This window comes from Protopterus annectens, chromosome 11.part0 (assembly GCF_019279795.1).
Source record: "Protopterus annectens isolate FY-2018-M chromosome 11.part0, PAN1.0, whole genome shotgun sequence".
Lineage (NCBI taxonomy): Eukaryota > Metazoa > Chordata > Ceratodontiformes > Protopteridae > Protopterus > Protopterus annectens.
This window is the reverse complement of record NC_056745.1, coordinates 378,167,024-378,192,293: the sequence shown is the minus strand read 5'-3', so window position 1 is coordinate 378,192,293 and position 25,270 is coordinate 378,167,024. Positions and strand designations below refer to the sequence as shown.

General features: G+C 38.2%; 1 protein-coding gene across 1 annotated transcript in view; it reads right to left on the bottom strand.

Annotated features, from left to right (window-relative positions):
• Window positions 1–25,270, bottom strand: part of CEP290 (centrosomal protein 290) — a 3,346,332-nt gene that overhangs the window by 2,734,261 nt on the left and 586,801 nt on the right. Inside the window, exon 12 of the mRNA XM_044087863.1 lies at window positions 18,057–18,180. Within this exon, the coding sequence (XP_043943798.1) occupies window positions 18,057–18,180 (124 nt within the window). The remainder of the gene's footprint in view (window positions 1–18,056; window positions 18,181–25,270) is intronic.

Below are 25,270 nucleotides of genomic sequence, written 5' to 3'. Positions count from 1 at the left end.
TTTTTGTTCACAATGTCCAAATATCATCAATAAAAACAATATTTTTATTTCTGCAAGGAATAGACATATTGTTAGTAGTAGTTTTTCAAATTGTAATACTTTTGGGGTGGTGTATATTGCTGTTTGCAATCAATGTACCTCCTTTTATGTGGGGAAAACTGAGAGAAAATTAAAGTGTCGTATTTATGACCATATATATGATAATTTAAAACAGCATAATAATAACGCATTATACAGGCACACTTTGGTTTGTCCTCAGGCAACATTTGTTTTTTTTTTGTTTTGGAAACAGTTCCTAAGGATATAAGAGGAGGTATGTGGGAGGCGAAGTTGGAATACAGGGAATTGTTTTGGCAGATTATTTTGGAATCTACAAAACCCCCTGGTTTAAATGATTTTTTGTCTATTAAGCCTGTATTGAGATTAAGATCAGCAAAACGTTGAACCTGCTGGATGTATTCTATAGGCATACCACCAGATGGAAGCATTATTATCACATTATACATTACATATCATATATTATATTTTATTTAGAGAGTTTTGTTAAGAATTGTATTTTTGTAAGTGTCCTGAATTAAAAATTTTTTTTTGTTACTAATAATTTAAACATTAAATATAATTAGAGATAATTGTGTTTTTTATGATTCAAATAATGTGATGCGTCCTTTGGGTTTTTTCCACAGAATTTTAATTGGGTGTTTTTTAGCATTAATTTTATTGGATAGGCAATTTTTCAGTTAAACAATAGGGTATATATTACTGTTGTTCCATATGGCTGTTTGTATCTGAAGAAGAACTTGATCGAAAACGTATCAGCTTGGAAGCGTTAATTTTGGCTGTGACTTTGGTTGTGGATTTCAATAAATATTTTATTTTATTTTTATATTTTCTTGGTGCGAGCCCTTATTTGGTGATTCCTGCAAACTTTTTGTGGTTTGTGGTGATTGTTTAATTCGCATTCATCTCCTTTTTATGGTTTTTACATATTATTCCTCCAAGATACAAAAACTGGGCTACGCTAGTCAGAATTTACATTTCACAAGGACATGTGCATTTAACTGAAAGTCTTGATATGCATCCAATAACTATTTCAGATCATGCGCCAATAATGACTAAAATAAAAACACAGGGTAATGAAATAAAAAAGAGAAACTGGCACTTTCCCACCTACCCGTTGAAAAGAGAGAAATTTAAGGACTAGGTAGTAGAAATTATTCAGGAGCTATTAGAGAAGATAGAAATTTCTTCTGTAAATATCGCAAGGGAGTGGGATAAAATTAAAGTGGAGCTTAAAAACAGAGTGGAAATAAAAGAAAGGAAGATATGTTTAAGAAGTAATAATAATGGTTTAGAGGGACTGACAAAATGTAAAAGTATTGCAGAATAGGGTGGAATTTCACAGAACAAGCAAAGAAGCAACTTCAGAATGCTAAACAGAAAATAAGGGAGTACCTTGATAATACGCATGAGTTTAGAAATATTGCTGCTACGCAAATGCTTTTTGATAATAATTTTAGAGCACAAAAGCTTTTAGCACAATGACTCAGGCAACAAAAAGTAAAAGGGCTGTGGCCAAGCTTAGGGAGCCTATAACAATTAAGATAACAAGAGATCCTGTCGAGGGATTAGAAATATTTTTGAAATTCTACAAAAGTCTGTATAAAGCAGAGAAATACATAAATCAACAAAATGTACAAACAGAAATGTTTATGGAAGAATTAAATATGTCAAGGTTAGAGGTAGATGAGGCTCAATTACTAACAGTTAGGATCGGTGAAGATTGAGGTAAAAATGGTGATATATATATATATATATATATATATATATATATAAAAAACCAATCTACAGGAAAGTCATCAGGAATCAGGAATAGATAGTATTCCTGTGGAAGTTTGGAAGTTAGGAGGGAAAAACTGATAAAGATCTGGAAGGTTTTGTTTAACAGTATTTTGAGATGAGAAGTACCAACATCTTGGAAGAAAGATCCAGCTTCATACAGGCCCTCTTCTGGACTAAACCAATAAGTGTTTATGTCTATAATGGCTAAATGAATGGCAAAAGTAATGACAAAATTGATAGATATGGATTGGTGTGGTATTGTGGAGGGGCGACTAACACTTGACAACATTAACAGAACACTGATCCAAAGGGAAGCAAAATGTAAGAAAATAGCACTATTGTTTGTGAGTCTTGATGCAGAGAAAGCATTTGAAAGTAAGCTGGGACTTTATGCACAGGGCAATGGAAGCATTTGCATTCCCTGAAAAAAATTATAAGGTTGATTAGGAGGACATGTGAGGGGTAAGAGGCGAAAATTAAAGTGGGTGGGTTCCTCTCTGATAATTTCTGCTTGAGCAGAGGAACCAGGCAGGGCTGCCCTCTTTCTCCTTTATTATTCGTATTGTATTTAGAACCACTGGCAAAGAAAATAAGGGACTCAGAAATTCAAGGATATAATTGGTATGGAAGTCAAAAAAATCTGTCACTATTTGCAGATGATATGGTGGTGGTGCTGCGGCAGCGTTGTTGCCTCACAGTATGACGTTGTCCTGTTCGATTCTCAGCTAAAGCATCTTCTGTGTTGAGACGTGCGTGAATGGGAGTACCTTCGTTGAAGGTTGTGCGTCAGAGCTGGTAACTCGGTACGTAAAAATCTACTACCAATCATTAGTGGACCAGAGTTCCGCTGTGGCGACCCCCTAACCAGAAAAAGCCGAAAGATGCAACATTTTATACCCAATAAAACCAGAAAAACACATTTCAGTGTTCTGGAACATTTCCATTTCAAATCTTTTAAGGATACAAAATTAATGAGGCTAAAACAAAGGCAATAACTATAAATTATGTACACACACAAGAATTGGTTCAGCAATATCCATATTTAAGAGGATATGATAAAATTAAGCACTTAGGAGTATGGATTAAAAATGACCCCATTGTGGCAGTTAAGGATATGTGAGGAGAGACTAAACAAAAGATAATACAAGAAGTAAGAAATTGGAAGCATCGTTATATGGATATGGATAGTAAGGTACAAGCAGTTAAAATGTTTTTAGACCCTTTAATCTTATATACCGATCAGGCAAATATTTATCAACCAGAGGAGAAGTGCATAACAATTAAATAAAGTGCTGAACCATTTTATCTGGGAAGGAATGATGGCAAGAGTCACATGGGATAAGCTGATTCTTTCAGTAGAACAGGGCAGATTGGAATTACCTGATTTGAAAGGGTATTTCAGAGCTACAGTTAAGGCTTCTATGCATAGCACAAGCAGAAACCTATAATTCAAAGTAGAAAGAGATGATGATGAAATGGGGGAAGATGAAGAAACAAGGACAGACTGGAGTTTTAGATGCAGACATTTAAGGAGAATAACAATAATCTTACAGAATATTATAGTCATAAATTAGCAGAAAGTATTCTAAGAACTAAACCAACACGGGAATGAAGAAAGGAGATTCTGCCACTAGGGATGACTGCAATTAGGGATACAGACAACAGAAAAGAGGGGGCTGGAATATATTGGAGAAAACTGGCAAAGGAACAAAGTTATTGGAAGCAAATAACTAGAGAGGAAAAGGTAATAGAATGGGAAGATACTAAGAATTTACTTGGGTTGCAGGTTAGAGATTGCCTTCGCTATCAAGGACTGATATCAGAGTATAAGCAAATAGAAAGAAACATGGGGGTTCTAAACAAAAGACCAGCACTGGTAGACTTTTTAGTAAAATCTAGAACATAAATTGCTGTTAAAAAAAGAATAATTAGTAGAGCAGAAGAAGTGAGAAAGGAGTGGGAAGAGAGATTGGATGAGCAATTCCCAAAGAAACAATGGGGGATATATGTATCGCAATCTAGAAGATTTAGGACTTTTGCTTGAAAATGTTTACAAAGGTATTTTTATATCCCAAGTAGACTCCAGAGATTTTTTTCCTCAGGTAGACAGCAAATATTGGAGGTGTAATGGGGAAGAAAGAGGTAATTTGGAACATATTTTCTGGGAGTATAATGAGCTGGCAGACTTTAAAGATTCCCTGCAGACTACTTTATCAAAGATGTTGGCTGAGCAAATTGATGTATCTAAGGAAATTATTTTTCTGAGCTATGATAAATAATCAGAGTTGCCTAAATATAGTAGCCCTTGCTGAGTCTAATTATGGCAGCTGTCAAACAAGCAATTACTAGAAAATGGAAATCAAAGTCTAAATTAACTGTACGAGAAGCTGTGAATATATTAACAGAGATAATACAACTGGAATTGGGATCTTTAGAAAAGGGTAGGAGCAAATTACATAGAAAAAAATGGGAATTGTGGGACAATACATACAGGTGCCAAATAAGATTTAAAAGAAGGCAGGATTTGAATGAGCTATGTAATGTTTAACTGACAATGACTGGTACATGATGTATAACGTTTGCAACTAAAATTATGTTAATATGGTTTGTTATGTATAATGCTTGCAACTAAGATTATGTCAATATGTTTTTTTTTTCATTCATATAAATGTATGATTGCCTTTGTCATAAGTGATAATTTAATAAAGATGTTTCTTGTTTAAAAAAAAATAATGGAAACCTCATGACACTGGTCCCAACCCAGTTTGGTTTCATCAAGGGCAGGTCATGCCTACTCAACCTGGTGGACTTCTTTGAGAAGGGATGAGGGCAAAATGTTTCACACTGCTACCTTGACCTGGCCAAGGCATTTGACAAACTCCCCCACTCGGGCATTATTGACAGACTTAAGAGGTTAGGTACAAACCCTTATGTCTCCCAGTGGATAGCCAGTTGGCTCACAGACAGGAACCAGAAAGTTAGAATTGGGGAGTACACCTTTACAAAGAGGCCAGTCACAATCAGAGTCCATCAGGGATCGATCCTGGGAGAGCTCCTTTTTGGCATTTACTTCTCTGAAGTCAAGGCGAATGTCAGTCACCTCTGGTTGACTACATTTGCAGATGTTTGCAGATTAAGAGCGGTCATTGAATCACCCACTGACACAACTAGTGCCAGAGCCATGGACCAAAACTAAATGCCAAGAAATGCATAAATAGTATCTTTTGGGAAGTCATTCACTCCTGGTAACTATCATACTGACAATACACCCCCCTAAGAGTTGACCCACTAGGCAGGGACTTGGGAACATACGTAGAAAGTAATCTAGCCTTTGTCCATCATGTGTCTAGATTAGTGAGGAAATCATTCTATGCCGTGCAACTTATAAACAAAGGTATGGCATCTACGTCCAAGGAAGTCGTTATTCCACTGTATTTAGCATTCATCAGACCTCTCACTGAGTACAATGTCTCTTTTGGTATGTGTCTAACCAGCCATATCCAACAAATGGGACATCTACAGAGGTTCCTCACTAAACAAATACAGGGTGTAAATAACATCTCCATTACAGACCATCTCAGGACCCAATCCCTATACCCTGTCTCCTACAGGCTGTTGAGGGGAGATCTATGCCTGGCGTATAAAGCATTTTCAGACCCCACTCTGATGGACCTCTTTATATCTGAAAAAAATAAACACCAGTTCTAAAGACTTAAACTTTGCTTGGGATATAAATAGCACCTGCTGGACAGATAGGTATGTATCCCAGAGACTACCGCTTCCCTGGAACTGGCTCCCTATCCATGTGAAGCAGAGTTCCTCCTTAACCCAATTCAAGTGTAACTTGGCAATGGAAGGGGAGCATGATATTCATCCCTAACTTGGCACCTATGTCTCTAATGGACACAGGCAGCCTGCAAAAAGGTTCATTTCGTAGGGCCTTGCTTGCAAATGTTTCACCTCCCAAGCTCCTGCTTACACTTATCAAGGGTACCAGAACTTGTCAGAGATTTGGGATGCACGGCTAGGCTTAGAAGGGCCCTTATAATCATTAGCCTAGTAAACACCTATGAACATCCATATATATCATATATGCATAAACATATACACACATAAAAACCCTTCTCCTTGACTTTTGGAAACTTGCTGAAGAACACCTAAGACCTACTGGTTCTGAGTAATGCTTCTCCAGTTCTGAACAAAGAAGACTAAATGCTCTCATATCTGCTCTGGTGGAGAAGTGGATTGGGGTAGGTTTCTAGGTAGCAAGGAAAGGCAGCCCAACTGAGTGAAAGCTGTGTCCTCTGGCACTGGTGGTCTTCTGGCCTTTCTTTTGGTTTTGTCATTCCTTTCTAAACCCGTTTCCCCTTACTAGTTGTATTCTTGTCCTACTTTGGGTATAAAGGTCAAGATTTACCAAGATAGTTTCTGGTGAATTTTCACACAGCTGTTTCACAGACTGAAAAGTCCTGTCCTATTCTTACAACCTTTTCACCTTCAGAGGGAGGTACAAAACAGGAGATTCCTTTCCAGTGATACAACGAGGACCTTCTTCTTATGGTTTTGCAGGGGCTGAGCCTTTGCCAGGCATGTTTCTGAATCAAAGACCAAGAAGCTGTTTCACAACATGAAGTATTATCATATTCACACTTTTGAAGTGCTAAGTAACATGGGCAGAAAGGTCCCACAGCTCAAACATGTCCTGCTTTAGATACTTATCTGTGAGCCCTTTGCCCTAGCCCTCATTTTCTTCACAGAGATTGTTGGCATTTTAAGCCTTTGAATTACAGGGTAGCAGGAGTGCATACTTTTTCCCAAATCTGTCAAGAATTCTACTCTTCTTATCACTGGGAAATGAGCACCTGGATTAAGCCAAAGTAGACTCCTTGCTAAAATGCAGTAAGACCATAGCTTGATTAGCTAAAGGATATTTATACAAAAACATATGAAAAAAACTTGACCCAAGTGCACATCAGTGACACGTTCTCCCAGACTGAACACACAGTCAAGACTTCTGATTATTCACTATTCACCAGGTAAGAGAGAAGCCATTTTATTCCACCAACCAGGGAATGTAGAGAGACAAGTATAAGATTCAAGCTGCTGCATCCAAATGTCTTCAGAATATTTTTCATGGAGGATCAAAACATTGTTTGATGCAGAACAGGCTAAGAGGGAAATAAAAAAGTTTAGCCGACAAAGAGCCAGCAAACAAAACAGGACTCTGCTTCTCTTTCTTCTCACAACAAACCCCAAAGTGATATTGCCAGTGAAACCTTTTCTATTGTTCCAAAGAAAAATGCCTGAGTGACAGAAAGAAGCACAGAGCTGATTAGAAGTACAAGAGAAAGACATTGGGAGATAGTGATGATCAAGAAGATGACCAGCAACATTGAGAAATCAGTAAATAAATGGGAGACTATAACGTATCAATCCTACTGAAAATGGGAAAAGGCATATGAACAGTGGCCTTGCAACGTGCAGCTGAAAAAAAGGCTGGAAGTTTGTTGACTGCATAAAACTGGTGGATGGACTGAAAAGCATAAACCACACTTTTTGTCATTAATTAGAAGTAGCTGTATATAAAACTGTTTATTCCTGTTTGCATAACAATGACATGGTGTAAAGTGCATGTTATATTATAAAACAATTTTCTATAGTTTGGGGTATTATAAATGTGAAGTTGGGGAATTTTTACGAGTATCTGTGGCTGCTGTATATGCTGAAGATATTAAAGCAAGGAAGCACCTTTTCTTAGTTATAAGATTAACAGTCTTTGCACTGTAACAAGATAAGTACATCTGGAGAGAAGTAAGTTAAAGTTAATATAATGTTGTGATATTGGGCTGCTGGGTTGGGAGGGGGTGTAAAAGTGCACTGGTCATCTTAAACCTATAATTAAGATAATAATTTCTATTGTTCTTGCAAGGGCAGATGTCTAGATTAATGTTCTTTTAAGTAAATATGCTTGAAAAATAATACAGAATGCTGAAAGCCAAGAAAATGGCAAATGCCATGCATTGCGAAGTTTATTAGCTTGTTTTCTTCCATTAGCAAATAATCTCATTGACAGACAAGAAGTTGTCAGGTGCAGGCAGCTGGGCAGGGGAAGTTTATACATTGCATTCTGAGTGAAATTGACAGGGAGTCTTTATGATCTGTAAAGTCATTAACTGTTTTTTCTGTTTGTTGACTACTTTTACTTGAAGACAGATGTCTGTAGGTGCAAGTGATTAAGCTTGGCAGTTCTGAGTAGTCTTTGCTGACAGAAGCATAACATTTAAAGATGCCATAGCAATCAGTTAAGTGAAAAATAAAGTTTGTGATTGCGGGAAGTGAATAAGTAGTAGTATCCTTAACAGTTGATACACTTAATAGAACAAAAAGGTAGCAAGTACATTTTTTCTTAGGGCTAAAGTTTAATGCTTACCGAAAGCACACAAACTGCTTTTCCCATCTGGGATGGGAACAAAGGCAAGAAAGGAAAAGATAGCAATCAGTGTAAGTGGGAACATGAGTTGCAACATGCACGTTGGCATGGATAACCTTAAACTTATATTAGGCAATGCCCATGCTGATCAATTTGAGGCAAGTGTTATTATCTGAAAAAGTTTTTGTGTTTGTTCTAAGTTAAAAGGGGATGGCGTTCTGAAAATGTATTTACTTTTTGTTGAAGTGTTTTCACTGAAGCAAAATGTTTTGAAAAATGTAAGATATGTTCAAATGGACAGCAACTGCATAAAACATCAGTCTGCCATACATTAATGTGTGCATGTAACCAAAAGTTGGATATACACATTCAAAAGAGCTGTCACATATAATGTGTGTGTGTGTGTGGGGGGGGGGCTAACAGGTTTCTATCATAATGGCTATTCTATCCATATTGTCATGGACTATAAATGGCCTTACAGTTATACACAAAAAGCAAAGAGCATTGAATTATATTAAGAAATGTAAGGTGCAAATAGTAGTATTGCAGGAGACAAATTTGCATAGAAATGACCAAGTGAATTTGACAAAGAAAGGACTGCATGATGGACAGAATACTGGAAACAAAGGAAAAATGGAGTAATAATACTGATTTAAAAAGAGGGGCTCCAATACTGATATAAATGGGAAAAAGACAACACTGGTAGATTTGTGGTGGTAAGAGGCTATTGGTTAGTATTTATTTTTCACCAAAAACTGCTATTATTGGGCTTAATAACATTATGGAAAAATAATCAGCTTTCAGCAAGGAATGCTATTTATGGAAGAGGAAATGGACTGGAACTTGATTTGCAAAAGCGAAGATGTTATCGGGGAACCTAGAAGGAAACATATAACAAAAGATGATAGTTTAGAAATATGTGACAACAAAAGATGAAACAACTGAAAAATAAAAGATGAAAAATTTTGGAAAAATAATCAGCTTTCATCAAGGAATGTTATTTATGGAAGAGGAATTGGACTGGAACTTGATTTGCAAAAGTGAAGATGTTATCGGGGAACCTAGAAGGAAACATATAACAAAAGAAGATGGTTTAGAAATATGTGACAATAAGATTAAACTGTATTAAATAGAAATTGTATTGGGTGTTTTAACTGTAAATAAGAATGTTTTTTCTATGTAGCTGTGTGCATATATAGATAGGACAACAACAGAATTACATTACAGAATTTAAGGACACTTACATGTGGCAGATGTATCAAATTAAGTATTGCAATGTTTAAACATATGGGCTCTTATAGCAATAAAAGAAAAAAATAAAATTGCATTCAGTGTCACATATGAAGTTAAAAATTCACTAATACATTACATACTGAATATAAACTGGATGGGAAAGAATATATATAGCTACTAAAATTATAAGCCTGTTTGCTTCCAGGGTTCCATGATAAAGACAATTTTTAGCATTTATTTAAAAAGAAAACAGGCTGAAGAATTAGTTTTTGGGAGCAAAGTCATATGATGTGTCACATGATTTATGAATTGTGCGTACAAGTATTTTTAAATCTTTTACATCTCTAGTTGAAGTTCCATGAAGGAGTTGTGAATAGTTTATTAAATTTGGTGGCTGCATTTTAAACATATGTTACTTTCATCTTCTACTGTTATTCATAAAGCAACTGTGGAAGTTCTTCAGAAGCCTTTTTTGGTGCAAACATATGAAAATATTTGTAACAGAAGACTTGAATTTAGACAGAATTTACATATTGTTCCCCAAGGTACAATAACTAGGGTAGACTACACAGAAATTATCTTTCACATGACCATGGTATTTAACTGAAAATTTTGACATACATTCAGTAACTATTTCAGTTCATGCAACAATCAAAACTGAGATAAAGATGGAGGATAATGAAGTAAAAATGACACACTGACACTTCCCTATATGCTAAAAAGAGAGAAATTCATGAAATGGGTAATGGAAATTATTTGATAGTTCTTAAGGAAGATATAAAGTTCTTCAGAGGGGATAGAGAATTAGATAAAATGAAAATGGAGTTTAAAAATAAAGTAGAAATGAAAAAAATAGAGATATGGGAAAGAAATACAAACTATTTAGAAGGGCTGACAAATAAGGGACATCTCACAGAAGAAGAAGAGGAGCAACTGCAAAGTTCTAAAGGGAAAATAATGGAGGTTTTGGATAATATGCATGAGTTTATAAAGGCTGCTATTAAGCAAATTTTTTTTGAGAACTTCAGAGCACAAAAGCTTTTAGCACAATAACTTAGGCAACAGAAAGTAGTGCAAGCTGTCAATAAACTTGGGGAACCTGTGAAAAGAAAAATAACCAAAGATCCTACATAGAAGTACTAGAGATATTTAGGAAATTTTATAAAAAAAAATATAAAGCAGGAGTGTAAAAACAAAGAAAGGGCACAGATGGAAATATTTATGTCAGGTTTAGAGTAATATGAAGCTCAACAATTAATAGGTAATACAGGAAGAGATGAGATAAAATGGTGATGTATAATTAATCAAGAGGAAATTCTCTAGGAACAGAATGCATTCCTGTGGAAGTTCTGAGGTTGAACAAAGTGGCGAAGGATTACCTGATTGGTAGGGACACTTTAGAGCTATGCATTTAAAGCTAATAAACATAACACAAGCAGAATGTCGTACATCAAAGTTGTAAGGGATTGTGATGAAACAGGAGGTGTCAAGAAATAATGACAGAGATTAAGATTTTGGATGTATATTCTTATGGAGAATAAAAATAACTATAAATAATATTATATTCATAAAATATTCATAAATAATATATTCATAAAATAGCAGAAAGTATTCTAAGTATTCTAAGAATTAAGCCAACACAAAAAAGGAGAAAGGTGATTTTGCTAACAGGGATGACTGCAAGTAACTGTATAGCAAATAGACGAGATGGATCTGGAACTTACCACAGAAAACATGACTCAGTCATTGTCCATGCTGGTGTGAATGACCTGAGATATACCTCCCTGGACTACATGAAAAGAGACATAGAGGAGCTCTCTGAGCATGTAGCCCAGGCCGGTATGACCCTGACCTTCAGTAGCATCTTACCCTCACCAAGAATGATGCCACAATATGAAGACAAGATGATCAATTTCAACAATTGGCTTAAGTGTTGGTGTCATTCAAAGGGGATCCAATGCCTGTCAGACTGGGATGACATGCTCGACAAGCCACGATGCTTCGCTAGGGACGGCTTGCACCTGTCACCCCTGGGCTTTCGGATATTGGCAAAGGCTCTTGCTACCCCATATTGCCTTTTTAGGCAAGGCTCAAAAGACAAACCCACCTCCATAGGTATCACAAGGGATAAGAAACTAAGAGTAATGCTACTCAACGCCAGAAGTCTAAACCTCAAGATGCACGCCCTCGAAACTCTCCTTGGCATGGAGAACATCGATATCTGTGCAGTAACAGAAACCTGGTTCAAGGCACCCGAGAGCACCCCAGCACTACCAGGTTATACCTCATACCATGCTTTTTGGCCCCAAAACTTGGACCGAACCACAAAAGGAGGGGGAGTATCAATATTCGTCAAAGATACCCACACCTCCAGGTTGGTGGCACAGCACGAAGCATCAGAGCCTATCCATGTGCAACTAACAGTGGGTAAAACTGCCTTCCAGTTTATAGCCTGCTACAGACCACCCTCCCAAACCCAGGAACCCCACTCGGCCTTCCTGAGAACACTGGAAAATATGAAGGTCTCTCCAAACACCATTATATTGGGCGACTTCAACTACCCAGACATAGACTGGGAGCATTACTCTAGCTCCAACACCCTAGCCCAAAGGTTCCTAGAATTTATAAACTCAAATGCTATGGAACAACTTGTTACCACTCCCACAAGAGGGGAAAACATACTGGACCTGATCATCACCAACATGGGGACTCTATGCTCCAGACCAGAAGTGTATCCCTCACTGGTAAGATCAGACCATAAACTAATCTCACTGGATATTCACATCCCAACCCCACCCCCTGCCCAGAAAACCACAGTGAAAAACTTCTCTAAAGCAAATTTCACACTCCTCAAAACCAAGGTGGAATCCTTCAAAGCCCCCGGGCCTATGGAAAATACGGCCCAGACCGCAGAATCCTTTATAAACACATTCTATGAACACCTTCAGGAATGCATGGATCATGCAATCCCAAATAAAACCAAGACCCAATCCTCCAAAGGCAGACGTCCTGTCTGGTGGACCCCAGCCATAAACAAACTATACAACAGAAGGAGGAAGCTACTACATGACAGAGCAAAATCCCAAAAAGGGAAGGCATCTTCCAAGAAGAGCTAAACCCAAACATAAAACTACTGTTCAATCTCAGCCTTACTACAGGATATGTACCCAAAGAGTGGCGTACAGCAACAGTGGTCCCTCTCCACAAAGGTGGTGCCTCAACGGATCCTGGAAACTATTGCCCCATAAGCCTGACTAGCTTGGTCTGCAAAGCTATGGAAAGGATCATCATGGACCTCATAAATAAAGATACTGGGGACCTACAGACACTGGATCCTACCCAGTTCGGCTTTGTTAAGGGCAGATCCTGCCTCTTAAACCTGGTTGATTTCTTTGAAACAGTCACCAAGGCCACTGACGAGGGGAAGGTGGTCCACACAGCCTACCTGGACCTTGCAAAAGCCTTCGATACAATACCCCACTCGGGCATTATAGATAAGCTCACCAGCTTAAATATAAACCCCTATGTCACTAGATGGGTTGCAAACTGGCTCAAGGACAGAACCCACATGGTTAGAATTGCTGGAGCCATGTCAGACTTCAAACCAGTTACAAGTGGCATCCCACAAGGCTCAGTCCTGGGACCTCTCTTGTTCGGTATATATTTCTCGGAGGTACAGGCAAACACGGAAGGACTGTGGCTGACCAAGTTCACAAATGACTGCAAACTGGGCGCCATAATCGACTCCCCAGCCGACACAAGCATCCTCCAAAAGGGCCTCATAGAAACAGGCAACTGGTGCCAGAGTCATGGCCTCAAGCTAAACGCCAAAAAGTGTATAGTCATCCCCTTTGGCAAAAACAAAGTGCCCACAAATTACCACATAGGTGGTAATCCATTAAGTACAGAAGAAGTAATTAGGGACCTGGGGACCCAAGTTGATAGCAATCTCTGATTTGACAACCACGTGGCCAAAGTGGTTAGAAAAACATTTTATATAGCCCACCTAATCATGAAGGGATTCACATCTAGATCAGGGGAGGTCATCGTGCCTCTTTACTAATCCCTCATCAGTCCCATAATTGAGTACAATGCCCCTTTTGGGATGTACCTTATCAGACACCTGCAATAACTGGAAAGACCCCAAACGTACCTCACCAAGAGGATCAAAGGGCTCAAACAGATGCCATATGCTGCCCGATTAAAGAAACTGCAGCTCTACTCAGTGGCATACCGCCTGCTCAGAGGCGATCTGTGCCTGACATATAAAGCCATGTCCAACCCGGAATTAATGGACATGCTGCACCTCAGAAAATCCAAATCCCATCGAGCTACGTGCTTCAGAGACTTGAACCTCAGCAGTGAAATAAATAGGACATGCTGGAGGGACAGATTAATAACCCAGAGGCTCCCTTCACTCTGGAATAAAATCCCAGTCCAGGTTAGGCAGAGTCCCTCATTGCCTCTCTTCAAGAGGAATCTTGATGAGTGGATGGGAGATTGTAGGTTTACCCCGGGTATCACTTCTGTGTCACTGTTAGAGAGAGGCACAGTATACTAACCTCGAAAAAGGGCATAGCAAAATTAACTTAAAATGGGTGGCGAAAGCCAAACACACTCTGGCTAGGCTTATAGGCAGATAGCCTAGTATGAACTTATGAACCTAAAACTGGCAAAGGAACAATAGTATTAGGAGCAAATAACTAGAAAGGGAAAGGGGAATTGAAACATGAGGCCAACTAGAAGTCTGGTCTGCAGATTAGATACCCCATTCCCTACCAGGGATTGATACCAGAGTACAGGCAAAAGGGATGGGGAATGAATGTTAAGTGACAGACCAGTTCTTGTAGTTTTATCAAGTCTATAACAGAAGCTGCTGTTAAAAAAGGGATAATTAGTAGGGCATATAAAGCATTACATGATAACTATACAAATCAATCAGAGGAGATTAGAAAAGATTGGGAAGAGAGACTGGAAGAGCAACTTAAAAAGTAAAACTAGGAGGACATCTGCATGACATCCAAGTATGCAGCAATTTACAAAATACTTAAGATTTTTACATGGAAGTGTTTGCACAGGTATTTTGATACCTCAAGCAGACGTCCGACAATTTTTCCTCAGGTAGTTAGCAATGTTTTTATTTTTTTATTTATTTATTTTTTTTGGGAGGGGAGGTAATGAGTTGACAGAATTTAAGAAATCCCTACAGAGTACTCTGTCAAAAATACTGGGGAGAAAATGGCTTTAATTAAGGAAATGATTCTGTTGTGCTGTGACACAGTTTCTGAATTGCTTAAACGTACTTAAGACCTTACTAAGTTAATGTTACTGGCTGCTACCAAAAGAAACAAACAATTACTAGAAAATGGAAATCAAAATCTGTAACTGAAGTAATGAATATTGTAAAGGAGATAAAAGAACAAGGGATGGGATCTTTAAAAAAGTGACGGAACAAATTACATAGAAATAAATGAAATTTGTGGGGACAATAAATGAAGAGTAATGTTCATCAGAAGGAGTGAGGTTTAAGGGAAGACTGGAACTGAATAATTTATGTAATGCAGAAGTGACTGATAATTGTTAAAAAGAAAGAAAACATACAAGTAATGTATACATGAAAATGAAAATGTTAAGAAGGCTTGTATTACTTTTTATTAGTATGTGTGTACCTATGTCTTAAAAGATAATTTAATAAATGTGTTCGCCACCCAGCTCACTGAACTCCCCCTTTTCTAGGGATTCCCCGTCAGAGAAGCTCACACTCCATGAACTCCCTTTCCTCTACCTCCTTACCTAGCAATTTCTTTGTGATCTGCACATCCCTAAAATGTGGTTTAGGTGGAGGAACTAGACATAACATCAGTTCTTCCCAAAGATGCAGGATCTGTTAAGCAAGGGCAAAGAAGCCATTCCTAACATTTAAAAAAATATTCATACATCAAACATTAAACTGCATTTACTCCAAAACTCACTTAATATACACGTCATATAGCAGAATATTTTTGTTAAACACAAAGAAATAATTCCTCTTAAAATATTAACTACTGCAGGTACAACAACCATAGATTCTTCTTCTTCTTTCGGCTTTTCCCAGTTAGGGGTCGCTGCAGCGGATCACCTGTCCGCTCATGATTGGCAGTGGAGTTTTACGGTGTTGAGTTGCCATCCCGGAGCCCAACATTCCACAGAAGGCACACACACGCACTCACGCCTAGGGCCAATTTAGAGTGTTCAATCCACCTACAGCATGTCTTTGGGATGTGGGAGGAAACCGGAGCACCCAGAGGAAACCCACGCGACCACAGGGAGGACATGCAACTCCGCACAGAAGGCACCCCAGCCGAGGATCGAACCAGAGAACCTCTTCTTGTGAGGTGGCAACGCTAACCGCTGCACCACCGCGGCCGCCTCACAACAACCATAGATTAAAATATTTAAATGACTGATCTGCTTGGCCAGAACTAGCCAATTAATATACTAACTTACATTTTCGGTGTCTTAATAAAGTTAGTTTCCCCTTATCCATTGTTTCATTCTGGAAGCCAACCACAAGCCAGTTTGACATATAAATTACTCTTCAAGAAGCTACCACTAGTAATTTTCTCTAGCTATATCATATATATATATATATATATATATATATATATATATATATATATATATCTATATCTATATATATATATATATATATTTATATATATATATATATATATATATATATATATACACACACATATATATGGATCCCTGTCATATGGTAGAAGCCTCATTTGACTGAATCTCATTTGACAGAGACCGTAAGACTGAAATTTCAAAATACTGAAAACTCACTTGACTGAAACCCATAATAATGAATTTCAACATACTAAATTGTAAACTGGACCATATAAAACCAGATTAGGTGGGGGGCTGCACCCCCCAACTATATATACTAACTCCAGGATTGCACTACAGTGCCCCCCACCTAGTCTGGTTTTATAAGGTCCAGTTTACAATTTAGTATGCTGAAATTCAGTCTTATGGGTTTCAGTCAAGTGAGTTTTCAGTATTTTGAAATTTCAGTCTTATGATCTCAGTCAAATGAGTTTCAGTCAAATGAAGTTTCTGTCATATGCTAGGGAACCATATATACATATGTATATATATATATATATATATATATATATATATATATATATATATATACATATATATATGCACAGCAGTCAAGTATATACAGAGTATAACAGTATTCAAACCAGGAACTTGTGTTACTACCAAGAGTCAATATTTTGCTGTACTTGGTACATGACATTCTAGGAAGACAGATGCATCCTCATGGGAGACTCTGTTACTTTCATTCAATACTCACGTAAAGATTATTAGGCATATACTCCTATGTCTGACAGCACTGGGTAGTCAAGAGACATTTCAAAGTCACACAGAGCTAGACAACTTCACAGAATACCAGGAGTAATTTTTTTGGTGTGTTTAGTATAATTTCCAGTAAGACAAGCAGCATATTCATGAGACTCCGTTCCTCTCCATTACTTTATTTCATATTCATGTAAAGACTACTGTGCACATATGCCTAAGCCTGATAGCACTGGGTAGTCAAAGATCTTTTCAAAGTGACACACTGTAGAAGAGGAAACTGTGAGAACTAGAGGGTGACAGAGAGCACAATAAGCGGTGCTACTAATTTCTCAGATCTGTATTAGAGCACTGAAGGGGCTGTTCATCGAACGCACATTCACTGACACATAATAATCGAAATACCAAAACCCCGAACGGTCACATAAGAGAATTTGTTCCCTGGGGAAAAAAATTGCTTGGCCGTCATCAGGGATTTGCCATTTCCTCTACTGTAGTGCGATCTCAGAGTTGGTATATTTAGTTAAGGGGGTGAAGTCCCCCACTTCGTAGGGTCTGCAAATTTTTTTTTTTGGTGTTGGCCAAGAGATTTTCTCCCCTGGGAAAAAATTCACTTATGTGGCCGTTCACGGTTTGGTATTTCGATTATGTGTCAATGAAAGGGTGTTTAATGAACAGTGCCTTCAATGATCTAATACAGATCTAATATAGACCCAATTTCTCAGCTACAGGGTCCAGTGTATGAGTACAGCCACTGGATGCTATATGGATAAAGTCTGGAAGTATTCCATGTACCCATATAATTTTCATCGAGACACCCTTGTTTATTTTTACCATCCAAAGAAAAGCTGCCTAGACTAACTTGCTAATCTGAAACTGTTCCTTTGTCTAACTCTGATGCTTCTCTCCCTGGGTCTTCCTTGTACAGCAGCCATGGCTCAGTGGGCCTAGTCTGGCTAACAAAATAAAACAAATAAACCCAGGTCAGTAGAAGGCAATTCATATGCAACACACCACCACAGTTGCTAAAAAATGATTGGCACTAATCTTGAACTACTGAGCCTGGCACCCAAACTAACAAGACATGAAATCATACAATCAGCTCATATCTTTTTTTTCTCCATTGTTCAGACTGAAACCAACTATATCATACATGTTGAAAAAGTCCAGATGCAGTAATGTATATCAACTAGATGAGTACCTGAATCTTTCTGAAGTTGTTTTTTCAACTCCTCAACAATGAGGGCATTTTTTTCCATTTCTGCAGTGTACTGTTCCAACTGCTCTGTAAATATCTTGATTTGGCTGTCTCTTTCCTGAATTGCCTATTAAAAAAGCCAGAATATTAATATTACCACAACTATATGAAAACAAAGCAACTAGAAGTCAAGATAAAGACTAATATCATACAGTTTTCTATAAACAAACACCAGAAATACTTTTAAGATACAGTTCATGTTCATGTATAATCAGCACCAGCTCAGAAAGCAATATAACAAGAGAAAAGCAGAAATAACTAGAAAAAGATTGGGAAAGAATTTTCTACAAAAAAAATGTAGAACACAAAGCCAATGAAATCAGAAAATGTAACTTAGCAGATACAAAACAATGGTTATTTTCACATAACCAGACAAATAAACAAGCCAAATATACAAAACTGCATTATTTACACATTATTAAAGATTAGGTATTGAAGCATGTTTTTGTACTTATTTTTTTTTTCGTTTGAACAAGCGTCTTCCGTCCAGCTTTCTTGATAATACTTGCATTCACTTACAGCATTAGAAAATCTTTCTGCTTCCTGGTCTGCTCCTCAGATAGAATACACAAGACATGGGAGTTCGACAGTAAAGTATAACTTCGTCGTAATAGTAGATGTTCTAAGAGACCGCTGCTGTAGTACTCATTATGGATGGGGATTTATCTTCCATGATAGCTAGTCTAGAAAGCTGAGGCAGCTTCTTCATTTGCCATATTTCCACCTTTAGCACAACCAGTCATGCTAGTAAAACAGAGAAACATAAAGATGCGTCTTGCTTCAAAACTAAGTTTTCTTGCCCAAGAAGTGGGAGGATGAAGCCTATAGCTCTAAGTCTAGTCCACTTACGGAGAAAAAGTGTGTGTGGGGGAGGGGGCAGATAAAAAAAAAAAAAGAGGGAAAGGATACTACATCCCAGCCAAGGAAGAGATCATTTTGTGAGATGGAGGGCTGGCATCTGTACTACAACAATGATCTATTCAAACATCTATTGTTACAGTGAGTTACCAGTACAGCTGTACTATGTTCTTCACAATATCATTTTTGAAATATTGATTACAGATGAGGATGATTTTTAAAGCTCAAAAGAGAGGGAAGATGAAGCTGAACAAGAGTCCAGAATGTCCTGTAGCTGTAGAACAGTCCTTGTGAAACCAGTCCTGGACCTTGGGGGGAAAAAATCATCAAGCTTATAATGTTTGATAAATGTGTGAACAGAGGATCAAGCAGATGCTTCCAAGAGGAGTCCAGAATCCACAACCATTCCAAAAGCCCCAAAGGTGGCAACTGCCCTTACAGAGTTAGCTTTAACATTCTTAGGAAATTTTTTGCCATGGGTGGAAAAGCAGAATGGAAAGAAAAGTAAAAGCCATCTTTAGATAATTTGTTTAGAAGCTGGTTATCTATTTTTCTAACCACAATAAGAGACAAAAAGTTGATTAGTCCTCTTATTTAGTTTTTAATCCAAATAGTATCTCTGCTGTCTATGCACATCCAGGAAACAAATAATTCCCTCATTTGCTTTGTATGTTAGTGTAGGAGGCAAGAATAATGATAGCTTGTGTGAAGGCTGCCCACCTACCTAGATATAATTTTGTAAATAATCCTGTGTCCTTGTAAATATGAATATGATCCGCAGGCTTGTTTGAGAAATGTAAAGAAAACTGTGCATGTTATGACCTTCAGGAATGTAACCACAGTGCACCCTGCTGGAAAAATGCAGATAAGTGAAGCATTTTGAGACTGTTTGCTCTCATGCTCGGAGACAGGATGTCTGAGCCAGGAAATTATTTATATTGTCTTAATTTAAGAAATAATTACTAAGGTTTTACATGTAAAGTGTCTTTTATTGCTGTGATTTCCTGGCAGCTACAAGATCAAAGAATTGTTAAATTTTTAAGTTCTGTGAGCCTGGGAAATTAACCAGAGAAGTATCAAGAATTATGTACTGTGAAATGGCTCAGCAGTACTGTTATTAATTTAAGAATTTCTCAGAGAGAGAATAGAGCATTTTGGATTTTGTCTAAAGCTGACAACTCACCAGGCACTTGCTTTGCCCTGTATCTAAAGTAGTATTTAGAACTGTGATTTCTCTTAGAGTTAGACACAAATTTTGCCAGATAAGTCTAGCTCTTATTTCTATATTTATGTCAGACTATCCTACAATATTGTTTTAAAGTTTCCTGTGATCTCTGAACTCTGTAATGTCATTGTGTTGACGTAATAAGTATTGTATTGTGTTTTTATTATTTATTAAATATTTTTAAACCTTTCAACTGTGGCTGTTTTGTGCAGAGATAATTTAAGCTCTTAGAGTACATTGCATGTATTTGGTGATACTGTCCAAGCCACTTCAATAGTCTTGCTGTTCAGTCACACTTACTATTTGGATAACAGTAATATTACACAGTGACATTTGTCACCCTTTGAGAAGGGCCTTATAGCAGCTGATATTAGTGGTTGGTGGCAGTGATTTCTACCTTATAGTCTGAGCCAAAAGGGGGCACAGCTAGAAAACCTGTGCCAGCCTTCCCCAGGAGTGTCTGTGTGTTTTTATATAAATCATATCTCAAAGTGTGAGTGTGTGTGTGTGTGTGTGTGTGTGTGTGTGTGTGTGTGTGTGTGTGTGTGTGTGTGTGTGTGTGTGTGTGTGTGTCAGCTACTTGGGCAGGGACATGAAGCACTGGTTGGACAGACAGGATGCTGGAGGTTTTGGCTTGACCACTAGGCTGAGATCTGTACCCCATACCTGTGCCAGTGGGCAGTCTTGCTGGGGATCTGGAGAGAAAGGGAGAAACAATCCCCAGACTGGCAGTGATCTCTGTGTTCTCTTAAGGAAAATTGTACTTTACTGTGTGTGTATTTATTATCCTTCGCAATGTGCATGTCCCTCACTGGTGCTAGTGGCAAGGATTGAAGCTCCTTGATTACTAGGCAAGTGCACAGGCACCACAGTTTGAGTAAGAGTAAACTCAAAAACTACTTCTTGCATAAATGAATGGCTGGTTCCAAGGCTCATCCTGTCTTTATGAAAAACAAAAAGACTGAATAGGCATAAGGGCCTGTAATTCAGATCTCTGTCTAGCAGAAGTTAAGGTTACCAGCAATACACTCTTCCAAGTTATAAATTTTAGAGAAGAGCTGGCTGTAGAGTCACAGAGATGTTATGTTAACCTTTCCAGAACAAAATTAAAATCCCAAGTCTGAAATGCCATATCTTTGGTGGCCTAATATCCAAACCCCTTAAAAATTGTTTAATTTGAAAGAGAGAAGGTAAAGGGGGATCCAGTATTTTGATTCCCTATTGAAATGTAGGTACTGATAACGTTGAGTGCTGGCATGTCATAAAAACACAGAAATGCAGGCAAAGAGCAAACACTGCATACTGCCTTTCTCTTTAAACCTGTTTTTATTAGGGAGGCAAGCTGCCCTGCACTCCCCAATGTAGGAGAAAGCCCCACCATCCCACCACTTATATACACTATGTTCGAGACTGACATACTTTGAAGAAACTGGAATATACCGAGAAATGGCTTTCTCGGATTTCGCATATGAAAGTCCATTTTGTTTCATCAATTCACTCCCCATATTCTGGGACCTAACATTTCATACAATTACCCATTACTTTCTGTCCTTCCTAAAGATCACTAAACACTGGAAATCTGCCAGAAAACTGCTTCTTAGGAACAAGTTTCAGATTAATGCTACTTCTTTGCTTTGGGTGACTGAACAATAGGACACTGATTCCTGCTAGTCTCCAACTGGGCAGTGTGTATGGGACTTCACTAAGTATATTAATTTGCTTTATTTATACTTTATTCATCTGCTTTTACTGCAATTGTGTTTCTTTCCACTTCATTACCTTATTTTGCTTGTGCTTCTTCTTAAAAGTACTCAACTGTATTATTCTGCTGCAGTTATTACTGCTTGGTAGTAGCCTGATTAAATTGTAACTGTTATTCTAAGGCTTTTGGTTTAAGCACTTGGGCATCAAACCAGTTGTTTTACATTAAGGTTTGTGGACTGCATTGTTGTGGCAGGACAGGTAGCTTACATCCTTCTAAGTTGGGAATTGCTGACTGAAGGCTAAGTGTCTGTTATTCTAAAAGCTCATTAGTTCTGGTTTAACACTTGGGCTTCAGGCCAGTTATTTTACATTAAGAATGTTTGTAGTCTGCACTCTTGTGGGAGGAGAGGCTAGATTCTGCCCTTCTGAGCTAAGAATTTCTGGTTAAAGGCTTATTGTGCCTGCTTATTTGATCTGTTTCTTTCTGAAATTTGTGCACCTTGTTTGCTGTAGCCCAGAAGATACCTTTCAACAATGAGATCCCTTTGATGCTTTGTAAGCTCTCTGTGAACCATGCCTTTTGCTGTAGGAGGCAACTGAGTAAATGTCAGAAAAATCTTACTATGGCAGCTGAACTTTATTTGTGGTTAATCATAGTCTCTTTAATTGAAGAAATACCTCACAAAGAGGATTACCAGCCTCAAACAGATGCCCTACGCAGACTGTCTCAAACTCCAGCTGTACTCTGTCGCATATTGCCTACTCAGGGCGATCTCTGCCTAACATACAAAGCTATGTCAAACCCAGAGCTGTTGGACATGCTCCACTTAAAGAAATCCCAATCCCTCTGAGCTACACGCTCTAGGGACCTAAACCTTGTCACCAGAATAAACAGAACATGCTGGAGGGATAGATTCCTGTCCCAGAGACTTCCTGGAGCAAACTACCTATCTGTATCAAACAAAGCTCTCCTCATTAGCACTCTTCAAGAAAAATCTTGATGATTGGATGGGAGATAGAACATTTACCCCGGGGATCACTTCTGTGGCACTGCTTGACAGGGACACAGGAAAATAATTTTCTTGGGTGGCAAAAGCCAGTGTACTGTTTCGCAAGGCTTATATAGGCCCTAGGGCTAATAGCCTAGTACCTACCTATGAACCTATGATGTCAGCTGTGTACCCAAGAAAACTGAATGCTGTGATTAAATCAAAAGGTGCTTCAACAAAGTATTAGTTTAAGGTTGTGCACACACAACAAAGTATTAGTTTAAGAGTGTGCACACTTATGCAACCAGCACATTGTACGTTTTTAATTTTTTATATTTTTTCCCCTAACAGATTTGTTTGTTTTTCAATTGAATTGTACAGGTTATAGGTCACATTAAAGGTGGGAAAAGTTTTGAAATTAATTATTGTGGTCTCATTTTTTTATATCACAAAAACCCGGCATTTTAACAGGAGTGTGTGCACTTTTTATATCCACTGTATGCATCACAGAGAATAGCACTTCTTTGGAAACATTTTCCTTTCCACATAAAGTGAAGTACTTCTCTTACTCTAGTCAAATCTAAACAGGATGAATGGATAGGTAATCACAAAATCACCCCTGGTTTTCCAATCTTGTCCCTCATAGATAGGGCAACATGTAAATGTTCTGATAGTCTCTAGGTTATTCGTATTTTTAATATGAGGGCTAAAAACTTCATGGGAATGTATGTCTAGGCTTCTAAAGAACCTCATGTATCAACAGCATAGTACGTACCTATGAACTTACATGGCCAAAAGGAGTGCTGTTGCTAAAGTGTAAGCTAGGAGGCCAGAATTTAGCAAGTCACACAGCTACTGCAAAACCAGAGAAAATCTTTTCCTTTTGTGTACATAAAATTTCCTAGTAGCAGATTTTCTTGCCTTCTTCAATGCCCGGTACACATAATCATCTTCACGATCATCAACCTCCTTTTTCCCAATTTTCTACATGAGATTGAAGATTTGCGTGAACTGTCACCACCTCTCTAGATTCAGTGTCACTCTCCTGCCTTCTTCAAGAGTCATGTCTGACTGTTACAAGTCATCTCTCACACAAGCCATCCATCTCTTTGCTGGACATCCTCATTTCGTCTTGATTTCTTCCCATCTCTTCCAACTTCTCTAAATGAAATTGTCTTCTGCTTTCCTGGAACATTGTAATTTGCTCTGTTTGACCTTCTCTGCAATAGGCTTCTGCTCTGTCATAACTTCCCCATCTGTTTCACAGTGTGCATCCTACCAAACCAGCTGAGGCATTTCATCTCCTTCATTTCTAGTTTCCTCAGCTAGTCTGCTTTCACTGTTCAGGTTTCTGTACCAGGCAGAAATACTGACCACATCAGTGTTTAATGCACCTTGCTTTTCCGCTTCTTTTGCATTCTTCTGTCACACACTACTCCCTGACACTCTATTGCCAGTTGCATGAGTCTGCCAAGGGATGATTATAAACTCCATTTCCCTTTATTCTTGAGGCCTTTCTTAGGCTGCTTGAAGCACATACATTTTTTCTGGATTACTATCACAAAACTGTACATCTCTGAACTTTTTTGTTTATATTTTTTCTCAAATGCAGTCATTGATCAATGTATTCTGGTAGGCCATCCATCGTTGGGCCTACATATCCCTCCTGATCTCACCTGGATTCAATTCAATGCGGATGGGGCTAGTGTGAGTCATATGCGCCATGCAGGTTTTCAGTTCTAAAAACCTATCCTCATTTCCTCCTGCATTCACCTATGATATCCAAGGGGCAGGACAGAATGGGGATATGTTGGTGTATCACCCCATCTCCACAACAGCTCAGCCAATGCCCACACCCCATCCCCTCCTTTGATCAATCCTCCCCTTGTCTTAGCCTCCACCAAGGATACTGGTAACAGCAAGGTGACTGTTTACTTGTTGCATTTGATGTCAGGTGCCATCTATCTGTACACCTTATGTGCTACACCAAGTCTCAGAAATGACTTTTACTTTCAGCCAAAACCATGCTGCTGACTTCAGTGTCACCAGCAAAAAAAGCGAATCTTGCTGCTGACAAAAAGTCATTAAACCAGAACCAATTGTTATACTGCACTCTGCTGTATTTCACTAGCTAAAGTCTTTTCTAAACATTTTCCCGTAACTGCAACTTTGTGCCTCCAAATCAGTCATGCAGTTTCCTATCCATATCATTATTTTATTATCCCAATCATGCTGAAGTTCAGATATGGCACTTTCTCAACCTCAGATAATGGACCTAGTGTTACTGACATAATCTTTTCTGTATGATGTCTTGAGCTGACCACCTACAATTCTCCAGAAGCTCCATCAACATGCCTGACAAATATTTTGCTATAAGCAAT